Source organism: Garra rufa, chromosome 25 (genome assembly GCF_049309525.1).
Source record: "Garra rufa chromosome 25, GarRuf1.0, whole genome shotgun sequence".
NCBI lineage: Eukaryota > Metazoa > Chordata > Actinopteri > Cypriniformes > Cyprinidae > Garra > Garra rufa.
The window spans coordinates 31491456-31515293 of NC_133385.1; the positions used below are offsets into that span (position 1 = coordinate 31491456).

At 35.5% G+C, this 23838-nt stretch overlaps 1 protein-coding gene across 4 annotated transcripts in view; it reads left to right on the forward strand.

Annotated features, from left to right (window-relative positions):
• Positions 1 to 23838, forward strand: part of mob2a (MOB kinase activator 2a) — an 83542-nt gene that overhangs the window by 49158 nt on the left and 10546 nt on the right. For 3 of the 4 annotated variants that reach the window (XM_073831914.1, XM_073831913.1, XM_073831912.1), the window contains exon 2: positions 22153 to 22316. In XM_073831914.1, the coding sequence (XP_073688015.1) occupies positions 22153 to 22316 (164 nt within the window). Of the gene's footprint in view, positions 1 to 7737; positions 7876 to 22152; positions 22317 to 23838 lie in introns of those variants that run through there. The other variant, XM_073831911.1, reaches the window with a different exon arrangement.

The following is a 23838-nucleotide window of genomic DNA, read 5'->3' on the forward strand; positions in this document are numbered from 1 at the left end:
GCAGTGGGCTGTCTCCGGGGAGGCGAACAGATCTACTTGAGCCTCGCCGAAGCGTCTCCAAATCAGCTGAACCGACTGGGGGTGGAGTCTCCACTCTCCGGGAAGCGCAGCTCGTGAGAGCTCGTCGGCCGCACGGTTGAGCAACCCGGGAATGTGAATGGCACGAAGCGACCTCAGATGCTTCTGACTCCACAAGAGGAGATGACGGGCGAGTTGCGACATGCGACGGGAGCGTAGACCGCCTTGCCGGTTGATGTACGCAACGGTCGCAATATTGTCTGTACGGACCAGCACGTGTTTGCCACGTAGGTGCCCCTTGAGGCGGAGCAGGGCGAGACGTACTGCAAGCAACTCGAGGCAGTTGATGTGCCAAGTCAGCTGGGGGCCCGTCCAAACCCCTGAAACTGCCTGTCCGTCGTACGTGGCTCCCCACCCGGTGGCGGAGGCATCCGTGTGAACCACAGCATGCCTGGAGACCTGTTCCATGGGTACTCCAGCCCGTAGGAATGAGAGGTCTGACCACGGGGTGAAAGTCTGGCGGCAAGCCGGAGTTATCTGAACCCGGTGAGAGCCGCGAAGCCACGCTCTCCTCGGGACTCGGCCATGGAGCCAGTGTTGAAGCGGTCTCATATGGAGCAGCCCGAGCGGTGTCACCGCCGAAGCTGCTGCCATATGCCCCAGGAGCCTCTGAAATTGTTTCAGTGGGACCGCTGTCCTGCTCTTGAACGTGTCTAGGCAGTTCAACACCGACTGAGCACGTTCCTGCGTGAGGCGTGCTGTCTGGCTGACCGAGTCCAGTTCCATACCGAGAAAAGAGATTCTCTGTGTTGGAGAGAGTTTGCTCTTTTCCCAGTTGACCCGAAGACCCAACTGGCTGAGGTGTGCGAGCACCAGGTCCCTGTGTTCGCATAACTGAGCCCGAGACTGTGCTAGGATGAGCCAGTCGTCGAGGTAGTTGAGAATGCGAATGCCCTGTTCTCTGAGGGGAACAAGGGCCGCCTCCGCGACCTTCGTGAAGACACGGGGGGAGAGGGACAGCCCGAAGGGCAGGACCTTGTACTGATATGCCCTGCCTTCGAACGCGAACCGCAGAAAGGGTCTGTGGCGCGGAAGGATTGAGACATGAAAGTACGCGTCCTTCAGGTCGATCGCTGCAAACCAATCTTGGGGACGGACACATTTGAAAATGTGTTTCTGAGTGAGCATTTTGAACGGTAGCCTGTGAAGGGCCCTGTTCAAGACGCGCAGATCCAAGATCGGTCGAAGCCCGCCGCTTTTCTTGGGTACTATGAAGTACGGGCTGTAAAAGCCTGTCCTCATATCGGCTGGAGGGACCGGCTGTATCGCTTCCTTCGCCAGCAAGGAAGCGATCTCTGCACGCAAGATGGGAGCATCTGCGGCCCTGACAGAGGTGAAGTGAATCCCTCTGAACTTGGGAGGGCGCCGGGCGAACTGAATCGCATAGCCGGAAGTGATGGTCCGAAGGAGCCAGCAAGATGGGCTGGGAAGCTCTTTCCAGGCCCCCAGAAAATGAACAAGCGGCACAAGGGGGACCATCGGCGTACCCGCGGGGGAGCAGCGATGAGGGGGGCAGGGCCCCTGCCTCACAGTCTCGTTGCCGGACCGGGGCGGGGTCAGAGCGTCTGTATGTTGAGTGTGTGAGACGCTTACCTGCGTATGAGCCGATGGTGCGTGAGTAGTCCGTCTCGCCGTACTCTCGAACCGCCCATCGTCGCTCGCTGGCGAGGGGGGAGGACGGGTGAGGCGCAGGGATGACCTGCGCACTCCCCGTAGTCCCACATGGGGACCCAGAGATAGAGAAATTTGCTCTTTTGTCGAGTATTTGGGTACCACCGACCTGACGGTCGGTGGCGGGGAAAAAACAAACAAAAGATTCTCCGCCCGGCCCTCCTCCGGGGGAGGGAGTGGTGCGGTCACCATCTCCCGAAGAGCAGCATCCTCCATCTCTGGGTCGCCCGTCTCAGGGTCTCTTGCTCTTACGCTTCCCACTGGTCTTTGTGGGGGCCTGGACGGGCTGGGCGGCTGCCCGGCGACCGGCTCCACGGCGCCGTTGTGAAGGCTGCTGCGGTGGCTGCTGTGGAGCGGAGGCGGAAGCCGGGGGCCGCCCTCGGCGACGAGCAGACTGGGGTGCCGCCGGCGGACGGGTGGAGGCAGCAGCTGTACGCCGGGGCAGGATGTGACTGATGGCCTCAGTCTGCTTCTTGGCCGCGGAAAACTGCTGGGCAAAGTTCTCCACAGCGTCGCCGAAGAGGCCGGTCTGGGACACCGGAGCGTCGAGGAACCTGGTCTTATCGCAGTCCCTCATATCAGCCAGACACAGCCAGAGATGGCGTTCCTGGACCACCATGGTGGACATGGCACGACCCAGAGACCGCGCGGTCACCTTCGTCGCACGTAGCGCGAGGTCCGTGGCGATACGAAGTTCACGGAGAACTTCTGGGTCGTGACCACCCTCGTACAGGTCTTTCAGTGCCTGGGCCTGATGCACCTGTAGCAACGCCATAGCGTGAAGGGCGGAACCAGCGGAGCCGCAGGCCGCATAGGCACTGCCGATCAGAGCCGACGAGTGCCTACAGGCCCGGGACGGGAGCGACGGATTGTTGCCCCGCCAGGTGGAAGCGGCGCCCGGACACAGTTGCATCGCAACCGCACGCTCCACCGGCGGGACGGCCGTGTATCCCCGCGCTGGTCCGCCATCAAGGGTGGTTAGGGAGGAAGTCCCACTCGAGCGGTTTCGGGCAGTGAAAGGTGCCGTCCACGTTCGGGTGAGTTCTTCATGCACCTCCGGGAAGAATGGCACCGGGGTGGGGCGCTGAGAACCAGCGCGGGCCACCCCGAGATACCAATCATCCAGCCGGGAGGGGTCGGGACGTGATGGAGGGTTCCATTCAAGCCCTACCCTCTCGGCGGCCCGGGCAAGCATAGCCATCATCTCCGGGTCAGTATCGGGCACCGCTGACCGCCCAGTGGACGACAGTGTGCCCTCCTCCTCCTCAGAGAGGTCTGGCTCTCCCCCCGATGCTGCAACCGACATCTGTTCGTCGGGGGGGGCCCCAAAAGTAACGGGCGGTACCCCTAAGGGAGGTCCAACCCGCTCCCCTGAGAGCCCCGGTGGCGACGGAGTGTCGGTGGAAGGAGGAGCCCCCGCCGATGGAATGGGCGGGGAGCTCCTCACCGTCACCGTCAGACCGGGCAGCCCTCTGCTTCCAGCGACAACGCCCCCCCGGCGTTTGCCTGGAGGAACGTTCGTTCTGGGCAGAGGGACTGGAACCCCGCCCCTTTGCAGGAAACGGAGTCTGGTCCGCAGCTCCGTGATGGTCATCCCCCCACAATGAGGACATGACTCATCCACGAACGCTGCCTCAGCGTGTTGTAAGCCCAGACACGTGAGGCAGTGTGCGTGGCCATCACCCGGCGCCAGGAAACGGCCGCACCCAGAAACGCACGGGGAGAAAGGCATGTTGCCTCGTCTTTAAAAAGACGCTCAACCCGTGGAGCTCCTTTAGAAATTCACTCTTTTCAGAAATTGCTCTTTTAGGAATTTGCTCTCTTAGTGCTGAGGCGCACAGGGGAGATGGCCGCAGCAACACAGAAGGTGGATGGTGAAGACCAGCTGTGTGCTTCCACTCGACACGGAAGACCACGCCGCTGAAGCGCCGTGCCGCCAACACAAAAGAGAAAGGAGGTAAGTGTTGCTTCTCGATTTGTTCCACAACAATGGTCCAGCTCCGAGGCGAAAGCTTGATGATGCATGCACCTGCTGCGTGTTATATGCTCACGCTGTGATCAGCCGCAGCTGGCTGCAATCATGCATGCCAATATTCATTGGCTCGTTTGTATACACACGAAGTAGATTGGTCTATCCAGGCGATATCCCAATTCGTCGGTCCCGACGAGACGTCGAACGGACCGACTGATAGGGAACTCGCAATTCTCACAATTTGGATATTCTTTCTGAGTTTTGGCTTCTTTTCTCAGAATTGTGATATAAAAATTTACAGTTCTGACTTTCTTGCAATTTACAAGTTTATATCTCACAATTATGACTTTAAAAAAAAAAAAAATTCTTGCAATTTTGGCTTCTTTTCTCAGAATTGTGATATAAACTTGTAGTTGCGAGTTATGAAGTCAGAAATGTGATCAATTCTGACTTTTTTCAGAATTATGAGTTTATATTTCACAATTGTTACTTTTTTCTAATTCTGACTTTTTTATGCAATTTTGGCTTCTTTTCTCAGAATTGCGTCATACAAACTCACAATTGTAAGTTATAAAGTCAGAATTCTGTGATATAAACTCTTTCTTGCAAAGTCAGAATTGCGAGTTTATATCACACAATTCTGACATTATAACTCACAATTGTGAGTTTGGATCACACAATTCTGAGAAAAGAAGCCAAAATGGCAAGAAAAAGAAAAATTCTTGCAATTACGAGTTTATATCTCACAATTGTGATTTTTTTTCAGAATTGTGAAATATAAATTAAGAATTGCGAGTTATAAAATCCAATTCTAAAGAAAACAGACTATTTTCTTACAATTCCGAGTTTATATCTCACAACACTGAAATTTATTCTCTCAGAATTGTATTTAAAATCTCAAATTTTTTCTCGCAACTGCAAGTTTACATCTTGCAGTACTAAGAAAAAAAAGTCCGTATTATCAGATAAAAAGTCACAATTCAGCTATTTTGAGCTTTTGATTAATCTGTCACGACTTTCTTTGTAGATCTGTTTGCCCCGTATCAAGATTTCCAAACTAAACCTGAACCTCCAACCGCTGGAATGCTGCGTGTGTGGTGAAGCCTTTTGAACATGCCACAACACGCTTCCAACTTCACGCTTCGTTGTCACTGCTTCCTTCGTTTTCTCTTTCTCTCGCTTTCTTTTTATCCTCCTCTCTGGCCTTTTTATTTTACATGTGCTGGATCCTTTTTAATAGTACTTGGAAAGCTATATATATCATTTTCGGTTATAAATAGGTATATAGTTGAAGTCACACTCGCACAATCGGCTTCGAAATCTGATTTTACACATTCCCAGAATTTGCTTGTGCATCAGCCAAAAATGAAATCGAATCTCTCAAGTGAGACGTATAACACGATTGTTGTAAAAAAACAGATCTGATATGTTTCCTGAAAGGTTTTCTTCTTCATCCATCCATCTCTCTCTTGCTTTCACTGCTCCCCGCCATGTGTTTTCTTAGCCGAGAGGAGAGCGTGTTGGTGCACGCAGTCGCTCCGCGGCAGGAATGCGCGATAGGATGCAGGACCATGTTAATAATGGCCATCATCCAAAATCCCTTCAGGACAGCAGGGGAGATGAGTAGATGGAGAACTCATGGTGTTGCAATCAATTATTTAATGCACTTTGCTAATGAAAAATGGACACTCCTTTGAACTATTATTTTAGGATTTACAAAATCAGTCGATGTTTGGAAAGCATTGCTTGTGGGAGTGATTTCACGAAGGTGTATCTCATGATCTGCATAATTCTGAGAATGATTATTTTTAAACGCGGATCATCAACACTGATTAATGGAGAATGAATTTCTGTACACTTCAGCTACTTGAAATGATATTAGTAATCACACTAAAAGGTTCTTGCAGAGTTTAACGTCTTTTCTCCCATTGCGACAAGATTGTGGGTTGGTTCTTATCTATCTTGTTCATCTCATGCCGCCCTCGGCATTTCAGCAAGCTGGATTACTCATCTGCTGGATGCTTTAGCTCCGGGGCTAATGTACTGTGTCTGAGAGGATTTTTTTCTGTTTGCTTTGTCTAAGAGGAATGTTCGTTGACTTTCTAACCGAACGAGTCGAGCGAGCCATGTGACCAATCGTATGATCGAGCTTGAGAAAAACAATAATTATTTTGGATTGTGGCTCAAAATTTAAATTACTGGACCATTTTTAGTTTTCCTGGCCTTCTCTTATTGAATGAGTTGAATGACGAGGTTATGCCATGGCTATTACTCACACTGTCTCAAACCTGATGTGTGCTCCTACAGTGTGTGTTTTGTTCTATAATTGGTGGTTGGACGCGTAAAGCCATGACTTAATACTCAAGACCGAAAGTAAAGTCTGAACAGGAAGCACGTCCTGTAAATCAGACCTAATTGTGTTATCAGACACGGCAGATGCTGCCAGTATGTTGTTTCAGTTGTCGTGAATCAGGTGGTGAGTAAACATCTCCTGAAGTGTGTGGGATCAGACAGAGGTTTTGCTTGGGCCTCAGCTGATACTATTTTGCTATATACGCAAGTCCTGCCACTCACGTATTTTTCCAAAAGAGTCACTTGCGTAATACGTCAAGATTGATGAGATAATATGCTATTTTTTTACCTTGAGGAACTTACAAATGTGGTAGTTTTACTTGCTGTCTATCGTCAAAATACGTCAGACTAAGTCAGGAGCTTGCGGTTTTATGATTCACTGGCTTCTACATCAAATATTTTCCTTTTTTCATTCACGGGAAGACAAAATGCCAGTTACGAAATAGGTTTTGCAACAACCATGTTATATAAATATCTTTTTAATGAGGTAAAAATAGATGTATTTCACGTTATACTCACCCAGATGTGTCTTTAATCATCTTTTCTTTATCCTTTATCCAACAAATTTTCAGACATTTGTGACCCTGGACCACAAAACCAGTCATAATGGTCAGTTTTATTAAATTGAGGTTTGTCAACTAAAAGCTGAATAAATACGCTTTCCATTGGTGTATGGTTTCTTAGGACTGGATAACATTTGGTCAAGATGCAAGTATTAGAAAATCTGAAATCTGAGGGTGAAAAAAAAATGAAAATATTGAGAAAAAGCTGTCCAAATTGAAGCTCTTAGCAATGCATGTACTAATCAAAAATGAACTTTTGAAGTATTTACGGTAGAAAATTGACAAAATATCTTCTTGGAACATGATCTTTACTCAATATCCTAATAATTTTTGACCTAAAATCGATAATTTTGACCCATATATGTATTTTTGGCTATTGCTACAAATATACCCGTGCTACTTAAGACTGGTTTTGTCGTTCAGGGTCACATTTGTCTCTTGTAAAGTGTTAGTCATCCCCAAAAACTCGAATGGACTTTGTTTTAATGTTTAAATACAATTCTTTTTTCACAGTCAGCAGTCAAATTGAAGTTTAAACACGTTTCCTCCGTTCCTCTGACAGGAATTGATATGTAGTTGGTTTCAGGCACAATTTAACTTAACCCTGAGGCTTTATATTTTTGGCTTTGAATTTGGAAATGTCCTAAATATTAAAAAAAGATGTCTTTGGATAAAGTGAGGTAATCTTTTGTCTCCAATAAGAAGAGTGTCGAGATAGTAGAACAACCAGAACAAAGACTAAAACAAGTTGTGTATTGTCATGTTACCTCAAATGTCTTGTAATTACGGTAAATGTTTCCTCTTAAATGAAACTGTGAAGACGTAACCTCATTCGGAAGCTGGTCACACCACTTTCGCCGGAATATAAAATACAGTCTGACCGAGAGAGGATCAACACAGAGAGAGCAGAACTTCAAACGGCATGTCGACCACAACACGCCCCGCCCATCCGCGCGTGTGATTGGCTGTCTTCTGGTGTTAACATATCGTGCCCCGCCCACGGGCTGTTCTGATTGGCTGGCCTGCGATAGAACGAGAACTTTGGAGCAAGAACTTTATATTCTCTTGCTACCTTGTCTTTAAAAAACTTCCACGGAAGGGGAAAGACCGGTCAGTTCAAAACGCATTGGACTCTTAGTCCATTTTCGTTGTTAGCACTTCGGATATGCACTCACAGAAAACTCCCAGAAGCGGATTAAGTTGCAAGATGGTCCTTCAGGCTGTTGGGAAAGTTTTAAGGTAACTTGACTTTGTTGTTTGTATTATACATCAAGTAGATTTAGTCTCATGCGGCTGCATAAACCTAAATAGAGGCTGTTATACATAAAGTAATAATGTGAAGTTAATAAACATATATGCACATGATTTAAACACGTTTTTAGGGCAGACAAAAGTGCAGCAGGATATAATTTTTAACGCAGTTTCAGGTATATCTTAAAGGATGATTAGGCTACATTAGGACTAATTCTGTAAGCACTGATTATTAATAAGAAGATTAAAGTTAAAGAAAATATTTTTTTATTTAAAAATAAGATTAATATATTTAAAAAGATGATGTATTACATCTACTGTATGTAGAACGTAAAACTTTTAAAGTCACAGCCACACAAGAAAATAATTGTTTTGAATTGTAACATTTCTAAAGTGTTACATATGAGAATAACACATTAATAATAATAATAAGACATTTGTTATTGGAACCGATTATTCATGGAGCGCGGATCACAATACATTCCGATCGCAGTTATCAGATTGGTTGAGAGAAATGACGCGTCTCATGCATATTTATGAGCAAACGTGAAACGTTTGTAATGATTCACAGCTCATTTAAATTGTTTGAAAACGTGCAGCACTTGCCCCGGTTATTACACCCGGGAAATTTACATAATAAGTGCTTAGTGAGAGATACAGTCAAACCAAAATTTATTCAGACACCTTCAACATTTCTCACATTATCACTGTTTATTCGCTACACTCTTAAAAATAAAGGTGCTTCACGATGCCATAGAAGAACCGTTTTGTCTAAATGGTTCCATAAAGAACCTTAAACATCGCTTGAAAAACCTTTTGAAGCACCTTTATTTAAGAGTGTATAGTTTAGAAAATGGTAATAAAACATGACAAGAACTCAAGAGTTAAACTCTTGTCAGAACAAATTCATCTTGATAATCTCAGATAACATGTAACAAAACATGGTCAGGTCAGGTCATAGAGTCCAAACTCATTTTTTGTCCCAAATGTTTATCAATTTTACTTTTTTGGGTAATAATATGTAACAGTTTTTTGTTTTGCTATCCTCTTCCTTACTCTCCGCTTAATTACACTTACAAATGAATTATAATTTTCTGCACTCACTAGTAAAAAATAAATAAAAATACATCTGGTGTCTGAATAATTTTTGGTTTGACGATAGATAGATAGATAGATAGATAGATAGATAGATAGATAGATAGATAGATAGATAGATAGATAGATAGATAGATTTAAAACTATTCCGCAAAAACGGCATGTCTGTCTAAGATGAATATTACAGTGATTTACTTTGAAATACAATAGAGAAATTTGCATAGAAAAAAATGAAAGTAATTAATTCAAGAGGGCTCTTAATTAATTCAAGAGATTTCAAACAAGAGACAGTGATACTGGAAATGTGAGTTTGTAAGTATTGAATGCCATGCCATTTTCTAACCTCCTATGGTGTCCAAAATGAACGTGGCACTCAATATTTTTGCATTAAACTGCATTAAAACATCATTGATGTGATAGAAGAGGCTAAAACAGAAATTCAGTTGTAAACTTTGTGTTTGCAAGGGATGGTTTACAAAGACTCCATCTCTCTGGTGTGATGCTGATGACCTCTCGCTGTACCGTCCCCATGGTGCTGTTGCTGTGTTTAACACAATACTGCCATCTCAATGGCTCTTCACACACTCCTGATGCCCATGAGAACTAGGAAGTCCAAATTTGGCTAGACACACTCAGCAAAAGACCAGCGAGTACTTTAGCATCAATGCACAAGGTCGCCATGGTGGTTTGAAACAAAAATCAGCCAGTTGGCAAATATGTCAAACTATCACTACCCATAAACTAACTTTTGATTCTGACCAATGTGTGATGAGATTGAACTCTGTGGCCTTTTTGGAAGAAACTGTGTTGGTGCTTTCCATTTTTTAAGAATAACGTAATGTTTCCTTAAATCGCCCATGCAGATAGGTGCTGGATTGTTTTACTGCTGTTTACCGATTTCCAGATTCCAGTTTGGTATCCATATGGCAGCTTTGAAGTTTCCAGCCCTGTTCTCTTTGAGTCAGAGTGATTTAGAGATGTTTAGATGTTTTAGCTGCTTGCAGATGCTGGATGACGACGTGCACGGTGTGTTGCATAACGTCAGGCCTCATGAACAGCTCATCGTTGAGATTCTGAACAGCAAGCCTGCGTTTAATAATTATGTTCGACAAGATGTTTACCTGGCAGTGTAGTAAATTGTTTAATTGCTTTAGAACTTATCCACACCAAAACTTTGAAGAAAACCAGGGAACATTTCATGTGCTTTAAGATAAACACACAATGTTTTAAATGTAGTCACAAGGTCCAGGATTTTGATAAAACCAATGGAAAGCAAAGCATGGGAATGCATTTGAGGACCAAGAACACAATGTTAAGTCAGTACCCCAGTGTAGTTGTTTTTTACATGAAGAAACAGTTTGTGCGTCCAACAATCTGAACGCACATTGTTTTATTTTAGCCTTCACGGGATTTCGTAATTTTTCCAGGAAGCACTGTTTTTGTGAATTATGTGGCGGAGGGCAAATTCTCAAGCCATTAGCTAGTTTATTTTAGGAGAAAGAAAAACTTTCTAGCTGCCAGCGGCCCTCCTGTTACACACACACACACACACACACACACACACTCATGCCCACTCATAGCTGTTTCCCGCAGATATCTTTTCCATAAAAGGCATTGTAGTGACTCTCAAACCAAGCCAAGGTTTTGACCAAAGACCTGTATCATCCACTTAGCTCTAGAAACCCATCTGTGTTTGTGTATCAAACACCAAACTCACATTTCTCAACTTAGCTTTACAGCTATTGGTAGTGTTCACACTAGTTTAATCTGGTATCACTCCACTTTTGAAGTATGTGCTTTGACTTAATTGCACGGCTTCACATGTTTAAAGCTGTGAGATGTCTTTGAAATGTTGACGCTGTGTGCTCTTTTATTTTGTAGAATGGAATGTAGGGAAGTCACTCCTACATTTGTTTAGACACCACTCCTAAAACTTCACAGATTGCATGTAGTCTTTAAAAAACCGTGTCGTCTTTCAATTCTGCTTGAACACACTAAAATATGTCCTTTATTAGTGTGCGAAGGGATGGGTTTTGCGGGAAGCCGAGTGTTTGAGCTCAGCTGCGCGGATCCATCAAAGGATCTGGGAGATGTTCAGATCTTCCAGCTGGCTCAAGCCTCATATTCATATTCCTACCAGCTGGACCTGACAGCTGCCTGCTTGCTTGCTGGCATCACTTTCACTTCACAAGGATGGTTGATCCTTGAATGTAGATCTTTTATACTGATCCTAGACCAGTTGTGCAAGTTCTTTGTTAATACATTTCTGGCATGACAACCCCTGAGAGTTTACCATGGTGATGTACATGACAATACAGATCTGAAGATCTGCTACGCTGCTGCTGCCAGTACCACAGACATGCTGTTTGTAAGAAATACTGCTGCTGCACATATAACATATAAATAAACCCCATAAATAACATACATGAAATCACCCCATAGCAGATCTAGACAGGTGGAGCTGGGGAAGGAGGAGGGTTTCTGAAGTGCGCGGAAACTGCTACAGCAATCACGAGTATTTGAATGCTGAGCAGTGAGCTCATTGGCTGATTTTACAAGAAGAACCAATCAGCTGCGCCATGTAAATGCTTTAATTATTTACATGCGTGTAAGTTAGGTATGTGCGCCTCAGAGCGGCTTCGTTCACAGTAAAGGCTGCTCCACACAAACTGTTATCATTTACATTTGTGAAGCATCTCAAACTCAATCTCTGCATATTGCTGTGAGTTTGGGTTTATTATAACGTTTATCTGGGAATGCAACCTCCGGCATTTCATTTTATTGTAAGGTAAATCATGCAAACCTATGGAAACACTAACTGCTAACTGTTCATTGTGATTTAAAAATAAAAGTTTAAACCTTCGCTCTGGGTTTAAACATTTTGATGTCCACATATTCAAAAAATGACAGCAGCAGTAGCATTACTGTGGTAAAGAAATGGCCAAATATTAAAGATTAAGTGGACATTTGAATAAAATGTTGTTTAGTCAATATTAAACAAGGATTAGATTGCACTGTAAAGTGTAAAAACCATCATAAGGTCACTACACTGACCACAGTTTAACCAGGGTATTTGTAGTAAAACTATGGTTATACAAATCATCAGGATCAGGAAAGGTCTGCGAGCCAGGATTCGAACTCGGGACACCCAAAGCGCAATGGCGCAATATGACATTTTCTTTAAACCTAGTTTCTAGTTTCTTTAAATTCTTCTTCAAAACTGATCTGGTATCGGCTTTCTTTTCCATATTTCAAATAAATACAAAGTTCTGTCATGAAACTCTGGATGGCGCAGGTTTTAACTCACTCCGATTATCATTATTCACATCGCACAGCTGATTGGTTATTTTTTTAATAGAAGCCAATGAGCTTGCCGCTCAACATTCAAATGCTCTGCTAGTGCTTGCTTCAGAAGCCCTCCACCTCCCCAGCTCCACCTGTATAGTTTTGATATAGGGGGATTTCATGTGTTATATATATGGGTTATATATATAAACTGAGATTTATACATTACATGAAAGCTCAATAAATAAGCTTTCTATTGATGTATGGTTTGTTAGGATAGGACAATATTTGGCTGAGATACATCTATTTGAAATCAGAAATCTGAGGATGCAAAAAAATCAAAAAGACTGAGAAAATCACCTTTAAAGTTGTCCAAATTAGGTTCTTAACAATGCATATTACAAACCAAAAATTACTTTTTGATATGTTTACAGTAGGAATTTTACAAAAAATCTTCATGGAACATGAACTTTACTTAATTTCTTAATGATTTTTGGCATAAAAGAAAAATCTAAAATTTTGACCCATGCAATGTATTTTTGGCTATTGCTACAAATATACCCCAGCGACTTAAGACCAGGGTCCAGGGTCACATATGTTATATGTGTAGCTGCAGTTTTTCTTATTTGGAAAGATCTTATATATTTATCGGCCTGCGCCATCTAGAGTTTCATGACAGAACTTTGTATTTCTGTCATTAAAACTTTTAGAGAGTTTAGCTTGGTAATGTACATGACAGTGTTAATGTGTTTGATCTTGGCTAGATTTTGAATAGATCTGCGGCAATACATCCACAGACATGCTGCTCTGAGCATATAGGAAAAACTGCTGCTGCACATATAACATATATGAAATAACCCACACATATAACACATGAAATCACCCTGTATTACATCTATACAGGTGGAGCTGGGGAGGTGGAGGGTTTCTGAAGCAAGCACTAGCAGAGCATTTGAATGTTGAACGGCAAGCTCATTGGCTGCTATTACGAAAAGAACCAATCAGCTGTGCGATGTGAATAATAATTATCAGATTGAGTTTGTGTTTATTTGAGCTGATCTCAGATCAGTTTTAAAGAAGAATTTAAAGAAACTAGAAACTAGGTTTAAAGAAAATGTCATATTGTGCCGTTGTGCACAGCTCGCAGACCTTTCCTGATCCTGATGATTTGTATAACTATAGTTTTACTACAAAATACCCTGGTTAAACTATGGTCAGTGTAGCAAGACCATGCTTAATTTGTGGTTATCATGGCTTAACTTTTAATAACCATGTTTTGTTTTTTTTTGTAGTAAAACCATGGTTAATTGTCATAAAGGAACAAGATGTTATATTATAATAAAAGGCAAAAACACCAAAAAAATAGAGAAAAACAAACTAACTTGTAACTATTTACAAGGTGCCGTTTTTGTACGAATGTGTACAATGTGATTCATGCTAGGGCTGTCACTAATGATTATTTTGGTAATCGAGTAATTGGTTGATTATTCTGATGATTAATCAAGTAATCAGATAACTATTTATTTATTTATTTATTTATTTATTTTCTGTGGTAAAAAAAATAGACCCAAGCGAACAATAGCATTTAAAATGACACACACACACACACACATATATATATGCTGGTAACTGAAACTCTCCTACTTAAGTTTATTACTGAAATGCACATCTACATTAATAATAGGGTGCACACAGTCGTTTATTTTAAACAACTTTTATTTTAAATGAACACTGTAACAAGAAGTCATAAATATGTGCATCCATTGTACACCATGTAAACAAACTGCAAAATGCACATTACTGTAAACAAATAAAAAGACAGTAACAGTTCTTAACTACAGTTCTTAACTACAGTTCTTAACTATACGTTATGTATTTTAGTTCTTAAAATACATAACATATTATAAACAATTAAACTAATGTACATTACACATTTTAACAAATTATGCCAACGGCCTGAGGATGGTTTTTACACTTTACAGCGCAATCTGATCCTTGTTTAATATTGACTAAACAACATTTTATTCAAATGTCCACTTAATCTTTAATATTTGGCCATTTCTTTACCACAGTAATGCTACTGCTGCTGTCATTTTTTTAATATGTGGACATCAAAATGTTTAAACCCAGAGCGAAGGTTTAAACTTTTATTTTGAAATCACGATGAACAGTTAGCATATTGAGAAAGACACTGATGTAATCTTCTGTGTTTGAATAGGTTTGCATGATTTACCTTACAACTCTGACAAAATGCCGGACGTTGCGTTCCCAGATTAACGTTATAATAAACCCAAACTCACAGCAATATGCAGAGATTGAGTTTGAGATGCTTCACAAATCTAAATGATAACAATTTGTGTGGAGCAGCGTTTACTGTGAACAAAGCCGCTCTGAGGCGCACATACCTAACTTACACACATGTAAATACGTCATATTTCCTCAGCACTGATTCGTCAGATGAAACCAATGCATTTGGGTCCTCTGAGCCAAACAGGAACGATTGTTGATGCTTAGTCCCACCCCTGTGCCCAGATTGGTTAAAACTGTCATCTATTTAACCAATAAACACAGGTTTTGGTCTTTTGAACCACCAATTAGCGTGTTTCTGTGGAAATCTGAACAAACGTAAAGGGAAAGTAAAGTGTGTGCATGTAAACAAATGCAAAATAACACATTTGCATGACAGCATTCTTTAAAAATGCTCAGAAATACTCACGACAGAGCCCTTTGACATAACACACACCAAAAACTAGAAAAACTAAAGAACTAGAATTTAGGTTTTCATCACTAGGCGATCTCCCGGTAAAAAAAGATTCCAACGCAGACTACAGCCAGCAGATCCATCTATTTAGTTGTTATATTGTATAACTAATTCTCATATAGTTTGTCAAGAATTATTTTAATTGTTGCACTCTCTCATTTTGTGTGTAGTTTGTGAATAATTCGGACTGTTTATATTTTTCTTTCACAAGACTATTTGTGCAATTGTTTTCATGCTCAGATTAAGAATATATCTGAAAAAGTAACTTTTTTTTCTGTGTTTTGCTATTATATAATACTGTTTCTGCTATCACTTTACTCATGAGACGTTTTTGGACGGGTCTATTTTGTCAATTAACTAAACAGGCCTGTTTTTCACTGAAAAGCGCCTATAATAATATTGTAATAAATGGCTATAACTTGCTTGGGGAATGTTATATATATAGACAATATTTTATTGGAAGTGTAAAACAAGTAAATACAAATTTCTAAGGAAAAAAACATCCAAACTTCAGGAGTTTTTGTTTGAGTACACAGTAAAAAAAAAACACCCAAATGTTGCTAGCGTTTTCCCTAAACTTCTGGAAATTCACTCATTTTTAGAGAAAACAAAAGAAAAATTGTAATTTTAAATGTTTTTTTTTTTTTTTTTGAGGCCCAAAGTAAAAATGTCTAAGTGGCACAACGGTTTTGATAACAATAAAAAAAATGATTAATTACCAGAGTGTCGTTCTTGAAGGTTTTGTTTTATTTTATTTTGAGGTCCTAAATGAATATGTCTAAGTGGTACAACTGTTTTGATAACAAAAAATAAAAAAGAACAAATTCAATAAAAGAATTTAATTCTTGAAAAGAAAAGTTTATTTTATTTCGAGGCCCAAAATTAAAAATTTCTAAGTGGCACAACTGTTTTGATAACAATAAAAAATTATTAAAAAAAAGATTAATTGTAGTTCTTGAGAAGAAAATATTTTATTTTATTTTATTTTGAGGTCCTAAATGGAAATGTCTAAGTAGTACAACTGTTTTGATAACAATAAAAAATTATAAAAAAAAGATGAATTGTAGTTCTTGAGAAGAAAAGGTTTTATTTTATTTTATTTTATTTTATTTTATTTTTTTATTTTGAGGTCCTAAATGGAAATGTCTAAGTAGTACAACCGTTTTGATAACAATAAAAAAAGAAAAAAATTATTTAAAAAATGTAATACTTGAAAAAAAAAAGATTTTATTTTATTTTATTTTATTTTATTTTATTTTATTTTATTTTATTTTATTTTATTTTATTTTATTTTATTTTATTTTATTTTTAATTTAATTTTATTTTATTTTGAGGCCCTAAAGTAAAAATGTCTAAGTGGTACAACTGTTTTGATAAAATAATTTCTTAAAATAATTTCATCCTTGAAAAGAAATGCTTTTATTTTACTTTTTTATTTTATTTTATTTTGAGGCCATAAAGTAAAAATGTCTAAGTGGCACAACGGTTTGGATAACAATAAAAAAAGATTAATTACCAGAGTGTAGTTCTTGAAGGATTTGTTTTATTTTATTTTGAGGTCCTAAATTAATGTCTAAGTGGTACAACTGTTTTGATAACAAAAAATAAAAGAGAACAAATTCAATAAAAGAATTTAATTCTTGAAAAGAAAAGTTTATTTTATTTTGAGGCCCAAAAGTAAAATGTCTAAGTGGCACAACTGTTTTGATAACAATAAAAAATTATATAAAAAAAAGATTAATTGTAGTTCTTGAGAAGAAAAGGTTTTATTTTATTTTATTTTATTTTGAGGTCCTAAATGGAAATGTCTAAGTAGTACAACTGTTTTGATGATGATAAAAAAAAAGAAAAAATTCATTAAAAAAATTGAATTCTTGAAAAAAAGTTTTGTTTTATTTTATTTTATTTTGAGGTCCTAAATGGAAATGTCTAAGTAGTACAACTGTTTTGATGATGATAAAAAAAAAGAAAAAATTCATTAAAAAAATTGAATTCTTGAAAAAAAGTTTTGTTTTATTTTATTTTATTTTGAGGTCCTAAATGGAAATGTCTAAGTAGTACAACTGTTTTGATAACAATAAAAAAAAAGAAAAAATTCATTAAAAAAAATTTAATTCTTGAAAAAAAAAAAAAGATTTTATTTTATTTTATTTTGAGGCCCTAAAGTAAAAATGTCTAAGTGGCACAACTGTTTTGATAACAATAAAAAAATATAAAAAAAGATTAATTGTAGTTCTTGAGAAGAAAAGGTTTTATTTTATTTTATTTTATTTTATTTTATTTTATTTTATTTTATTTTATTTTATTTTATTTTATTTTATTTTATTTTATTTTATTTTATTTTATTTTATTTTATTTTATTTTATTTTATTTTATTTTGAGGTCCTAAATGGAAATGCCTAAGTAGTACAACTGTTTTGATGACAATAAAAAAATAAGAAAAAATTCATTAAAAAAATTAAATTATTGAAAAAAAAGATTTTATTTTATTTTATTTTATTTTGAGGCCCTAAAGTAAAAATGTCTAAGTGGCACAACTGTTTTGATAACAATAAAAAATTATATAAAAAAGATTAATTGTAGTTCTTGAGAAGAAAAGGTTTTATTTTATTTTATTTTATTTTATTTTTAGGTCCTAAATGGAAATGTCTAAGTAGTACAACTGTTTTGATGATGATAAAAAAAAAGAAAAAAATCATTAAAAAAATTTAATTCTTGAAAAAAAAAGTTTTATTTTATTTTATTTTATTTTGAGGTCCTAAATGGAAATGTCTAAGTAGTACAACTGTTTTGATAACAATAATAAAAAAAAATTCATTAAAAAAATTTAATTCTTGAAAAAAAAAAAGTTTTTATTTTATTTTGAGGCCCTAAAGTAAAAATGTAAAAGTGGTACAACTGCAACTTTAATAACAATAATAAAAAAAAATGTTATATATAGACAAAATGTTATTTGGAAGCGTAAAACACCTAAATACAAATTTCTAAAGAAAAAATATTCCAAACTTCAGGAGTTTTTGTTTGAGTACACAGTAAAAAACACCCAATTGTTGCTAGCATGTTTTCCTAAAATTCTGAAAATTCACTCATTTATAGAGAAAACGATAAATTGCAAATTTAAGTGAGCTAGACATAGTTCTTATGTTTATAATGATATATGACAATTGATGCTGACTGCTAGAATAGGTCTGAAAAAAAAAAAAACAGTTCTGCAATGTTTATTACCTCCTATTGTTCCCATGTTAATAATGAAGTGGCTCATTCTTTAGGCTCATTGTTTGTCGCTGTTGAAAGAGGACCAAGAAATATCCTCTTTTTTGTTTCGTTCGACTTAATTTCCTTCATATTTGACATTTTTTAGTATCTTTGACCATATTAGCCAAGCAGTAACTTGCCTCATAGTGTGAATTCCCGTGGTGATTTATCTCCGTCTCTTTCCTGTTTTACACAGAACACTAATCCTGAGTAGTTAAACGGAATGGTGACCAAATAAAGTTGAAGTTTACCAGACTTCCCACGCTCCAATGATGACCGTGCTTCGCGATTAACCCTTTTAGACCTTTGACACGAATCGGGTTAAGACCTCGATGTGGATGATAAGATCTTTCCCGCTCGGAAGCGATCCAGAATCGGGACAATCCCTCAAACCGCTCTTTTGTCTTGGCCTCAATTTTTCAAAACAGTGTTTATGGACTTTGGTCTCTGAGATAAGTGCTCTTCCTGGTCCTGTGATGAACCGTTGAAAAGAGGAAATGGTGAAGGTGGTCAGAAACTTGAGGTGTTTACAGGAAATCATGTCGGTGAATGTGCCATAAATTTAGGGAGTTTCTTTGTGTGATGGAAAACAGCTCTGTTTAAGGCCATAAGGAAAAAAAGAGAGAGGAATTCTTTGCAAAAGAGCCTTATTTGTTCATATAAACATAAACCAGAGAGGAGTTGAAGGAAAGGAAAGGATGTAAATTCTTTTTAACCTGTCTTTGCCTGTGCTCTTGTTATTAGCTGTGTTTAATGCCCCTGTAACCTTTGTCCCAGCCAGCTGCGGGATCTGCCACAGCAATGCGATTTTGACATTTACATGTTAAAACTAGCACTGGAAGTACAGGTCTGTTTTGACACCTGAGTTTGAAACAGACAAGAAATGTGGGTTACTCCAAAGAAACGAAGCAGAGATGGAGATCTGGTTTTGAAACTAGACTAGGGAGTTTTTGTCAGTGGAAGTTCTTTCAATTTCTCGTCTGGATCTATTCATTTATTCTGAAAATATACAAAATGCAATTCACACATACATTGACTTGAATACACATTCTTTGCGACGTTTGTTTTATTTAATTTTGGGCCCTAAAGTAAAAAGTAAAAAAAATGGCACAACTGTTTTGATAACAATAAAACATAAGAAAAAAAATACTTAAAAGAATTTAATTCTTGAAAAGCTTTTATTTTACTTTTTTATTTTATTTTATTTTATTTTATTTTATTTTATTTTATTTTATTTTATTTTATTTTATTTTATTTTATTTTATTTTATTTTATTTTATTTTATTTTATTTTATTTTATTTTATTTCGAGGCCCAAAGTAAAAATGTCTAACTGTTTTGATAAAATAATTTATTAAAATACTTTAGTTTATTAAAATAATTCAGTTCTTGAAAAGCTTTTATTTTACTTTTTTATTTTATTTTATTTTATTTTATTCTATTTTATTTTATTTTATTTTATTTTATTTTATTTTATTTTATTTTATTTTATTTTATTTTATTTCGAGGCCCAAAGTAAAAATGTCTAACTGTTTTGATAAAATAATTTATTAAAATACTTTAATTTATTAAAATAATTCAGTTCTTGAAAAGCTTTTATTTTACTTTTTTATTTTATTTTATTTTATTTTATTTTATTTTATTTTATTTTATTTTATTTTATTTTATTTTATTTTATTTTATTTCGAGGCCCAAAGTAAAAATGTCTAACTGTTTTGATAAAATAATTTATTAAAATACTTTAATTTATTAAAATAATTCAGTTCTTGAAAAGCTTTTATTTTACTTTATTTTATTTTATTTTGAGGCCATAAAGTAAAAATGTCTAAGTGGCACAACTGTTTTGATAACAATAAAAAAATAAGAAAAAAAAATCATTAAAATAATTTTTTTCTTTTATTATAATTTTTTTTATATATATATTTTATTTTATTTTGAGGCCATAAAGTAAAAATGTCTAAGTGGCACACCTGTTTTGATAACAAAACAAATATAAGAAAATAAGAAAAAAAGATTAATTAACAGAGTTAAATTCTTGAGAAGAAAAGGTTTTGTTTTATTTTATTTTGAGGTCCTAAATGAATATGTCTAAGTAGTAAAACTGTTTTGATAACAATAAAACAGAACAAAACGATTCATTCAAAGAATTTAATTCTTGAAAAGTAAAGTTTTATTTAATTTAATTTAATAATTATTTATTTATTTATTTATTTTTTTGAGGCCATAAAGTAAAAATGTCTAAGTGGCACAACTGTTTTGATAACAATAAAAAAATAAGAAAAAAAAATCATTAAAATACATTTTTTCTTTTATTATATATATATTTTTTATATATATATTTTATTTTATTTTGAGGCCATAAAGTAAAAATGTCTAAGTGGTACAACTGTTTTGATAACAATAAAACAAAACAAAACAATTCATTCAAAGAAATTAATTCTTGAAAAGTAAAGTTTTATTTAATTTAATTTAACAATATATATATTTTTTTTTTATAAATTTTTTTTAGGCCCAAAAGTAAAAATGTCTAAGTGGTACAACTGTTTTGATAACAATAAAAAAAAAAAATAAGAAAACAATTCATTAAAAGAATTTAATTCTTGAAATGAAAAGTTTTATTTTATTTTATTTTATTTTGAGGAATTACATCATAGAGAACTTCATGACTCTTAAATTTTACATTATTTTTTATTAAAATAAAAAATGTCTAAGTGGTACAACTGTTTTAATAACTAAAAAAAGAAAAGAAAAATAAAGAAAAAAGATTTATTAAAAAAAAAATTACAATTTTAAAAAGAAGAGCTTTTTATAGTTAACATTTTATTATATTTTCTTAGATAAAAAAATGTAACAAAACCGCTTCACTAATGATTAATATTTGAAAAAAATAAAAAAAAAATAGGGGGGAAATTCATTCATTAAAATAATTTAATTCTTGAAAAGAACCGCTTTTACTTTATTTTATTTTGAGGCCCTAAAGTAAAAATGTAGTTGTAGTAAAACTGTTTTGATAACAAAAATATGGGAAGAAAAGCTTTTATAACTAAATATTTAAAAGTGATTATTAATATTTGAGTTGTCTGCCAAAACAAGTCATGTGGTATGACCAACGTGTGTAGAAGAAAAAAGATTTATTAAAAGAATTACATTACAGAAAAGCTTTTATAGTTAATATTTTATTATTTTTCTTAAATAAAAAAGGAACAAAACTGCTTCACTGATGATTAATATTTGAAAAAAAACATTAAATTAATTTTATTCTTGAAAAGAATAGCATTTTATTTTATTTATTTATTTATTTATTTATTTATTTATTTTATTTTATTTTAATTTATTTATTTATTTATTTATTTTTTTTGAGGCCCTAAAGTAAAAATGTCTAAATAAAAAGTAATGTCTAAAAATGTCTAAGTGGTACAACTGTTTTGAGAACAAAAATATGAGAAGAAAAGCTTCTCATATGATTAATATTTGAAAAAAAAAAAAAAAAAAACAAGTCATGTGGTGCAACCAAATTGGAAAAAAAAGCAAAAACAATAATAAATATATTTTTGGGAGGCAAGGCAGTTCAGTTCATGTGGTGCAACTCCCCAAAAACTGAACTAAAAATAAGCTATGACCTACATTATATACAATGTTATATACAAAAAAACCCTATAAAATATACTTGGAAACTTTTTTTTTGTGTACATGTATATGTTGTTAGGAAAATATATTTTGCTTGATGAGTACACCACATGACATTTGTAGTCATTACATTTACATCTGTTTGAAAACCATTTGTGCATTTGATGCCACTAATGGCAATAAAAAACACACTTCAATCTATGAATCTCTACTTAACACGTCCCTCTTCTCCGCTTCTTGCAGGAAATCCAAAACGAAGCCCAATGGAAAGAAGGCCCCCCCTGAAGAGAAGAAGCACTACTTGGAGCCAGAGTACACAAAAGTGCGGGTGGTGGACTTCGACCTGAAAGATTTGGTGGCGCTTCCCACCAGAGAGATCGACCTCAACGAATGGCTCGCCAACAACAGTGAGATCCTAAGCAAACATTACAGCCGCTATGAGTGCTTGCCTTGCATTTTGAGGCGTTTAGAGTCTTTGTCTTCAAAAATAACCTTCTGTCAGACAGGACTTTGGAAATCAGTCGCATTTTAGTGTGTGAGCGCAAGCCTGTTTCTTAAACAGTAAATGTGAAAACAATTAAAATGTGCAAACAATTTTAATATAAACAAATGTTATTTTCTCTTAAAAAGGAAAGTGCATAGTCAATTAAAATAAAACCAGGTCAACATTTGTCCTACTTTTCAACAAAATTTTGTCATTTCTTTATAATATATAAGAAATATCCAGACAATTCTGAAAAAGTTGTATTTTTACCTAATAATAGTAATAAATTGCATTTATGTATTTTAAATTATTTATTTAATAATAATAATGTTATTATTATTATAATTATTATTAGAAATATTTTTTAATACATGCGTATAATTTATTGTTGTTGTAAATAAATACATAAGAATAAATATAAATGTAAAACAAATAATAATAAAAAAAATTAAAAATATATTTAAAATATTTACATATACAATAAATATATATATAGTATTGCACATTCCCCCAGCTAAACTTTTCACTTCTTTATAATATATAAAAAATATCCAGAAAATTCGGAAAACTTCGTTTTTTTTTTTTACCTAATAATAATAATAATACTTATAATTTGTTGTTGTTGTTGTTATTATAAATAAAAACATATAAGAATGAATATAAATGTAAAACAAATAAATATATTGTATTTTTTTAAAAAGTAGTTTTATTAACATAACTAAAAATAATTTAAAAAACATTAAAACTTTGAACTTCTTTATAATATATATAAAAAAAATCCAGAAAATTCAGAAAACTTAGTATTTTTACCTTGTAATAATAATAACACATTTGTATTATAAATGATTTATTTTATAATAATAATTTTATTATTATTATTATTATTATTATAAATATTTTTAATACATACATATAATTTATTATTATTAATATTATTGTTGTTATAAATAAAAATATATGAACATGAATATAAATGTAAAACAAATAAATATTTATATTAATAAAATTGTTGTTTTATTAACATAACTATAAAAAAAAATTACATATACAATATATATATATATATTATAGCACATTCTCCCTACTTAAACTTTTAACTTCTTTATAATGTATAAGAAATATCCAGAAGTTTCTGAAAACGTATTTTTACTTAATAATTATTATTATTATTTTATTATTAATATTAATAACTTTCTATTATTATTATTATTATTATTATTATTACTGTTGTTGTTATAAATAAATACATATAAAAATGAATATAAATGTAAATAAGTAGTTATATTAACAATTTTGTTTTTGTTAACAACTAATAAGTAACATCATTAAAATATTTACATATAAAGATATATACTATATATATATAAAATATTGCACGTTTGATGTTAGCATGTTGCTAAGCTAACGACATGACAGTTAAATGAACATGGTACACAAAACATTGT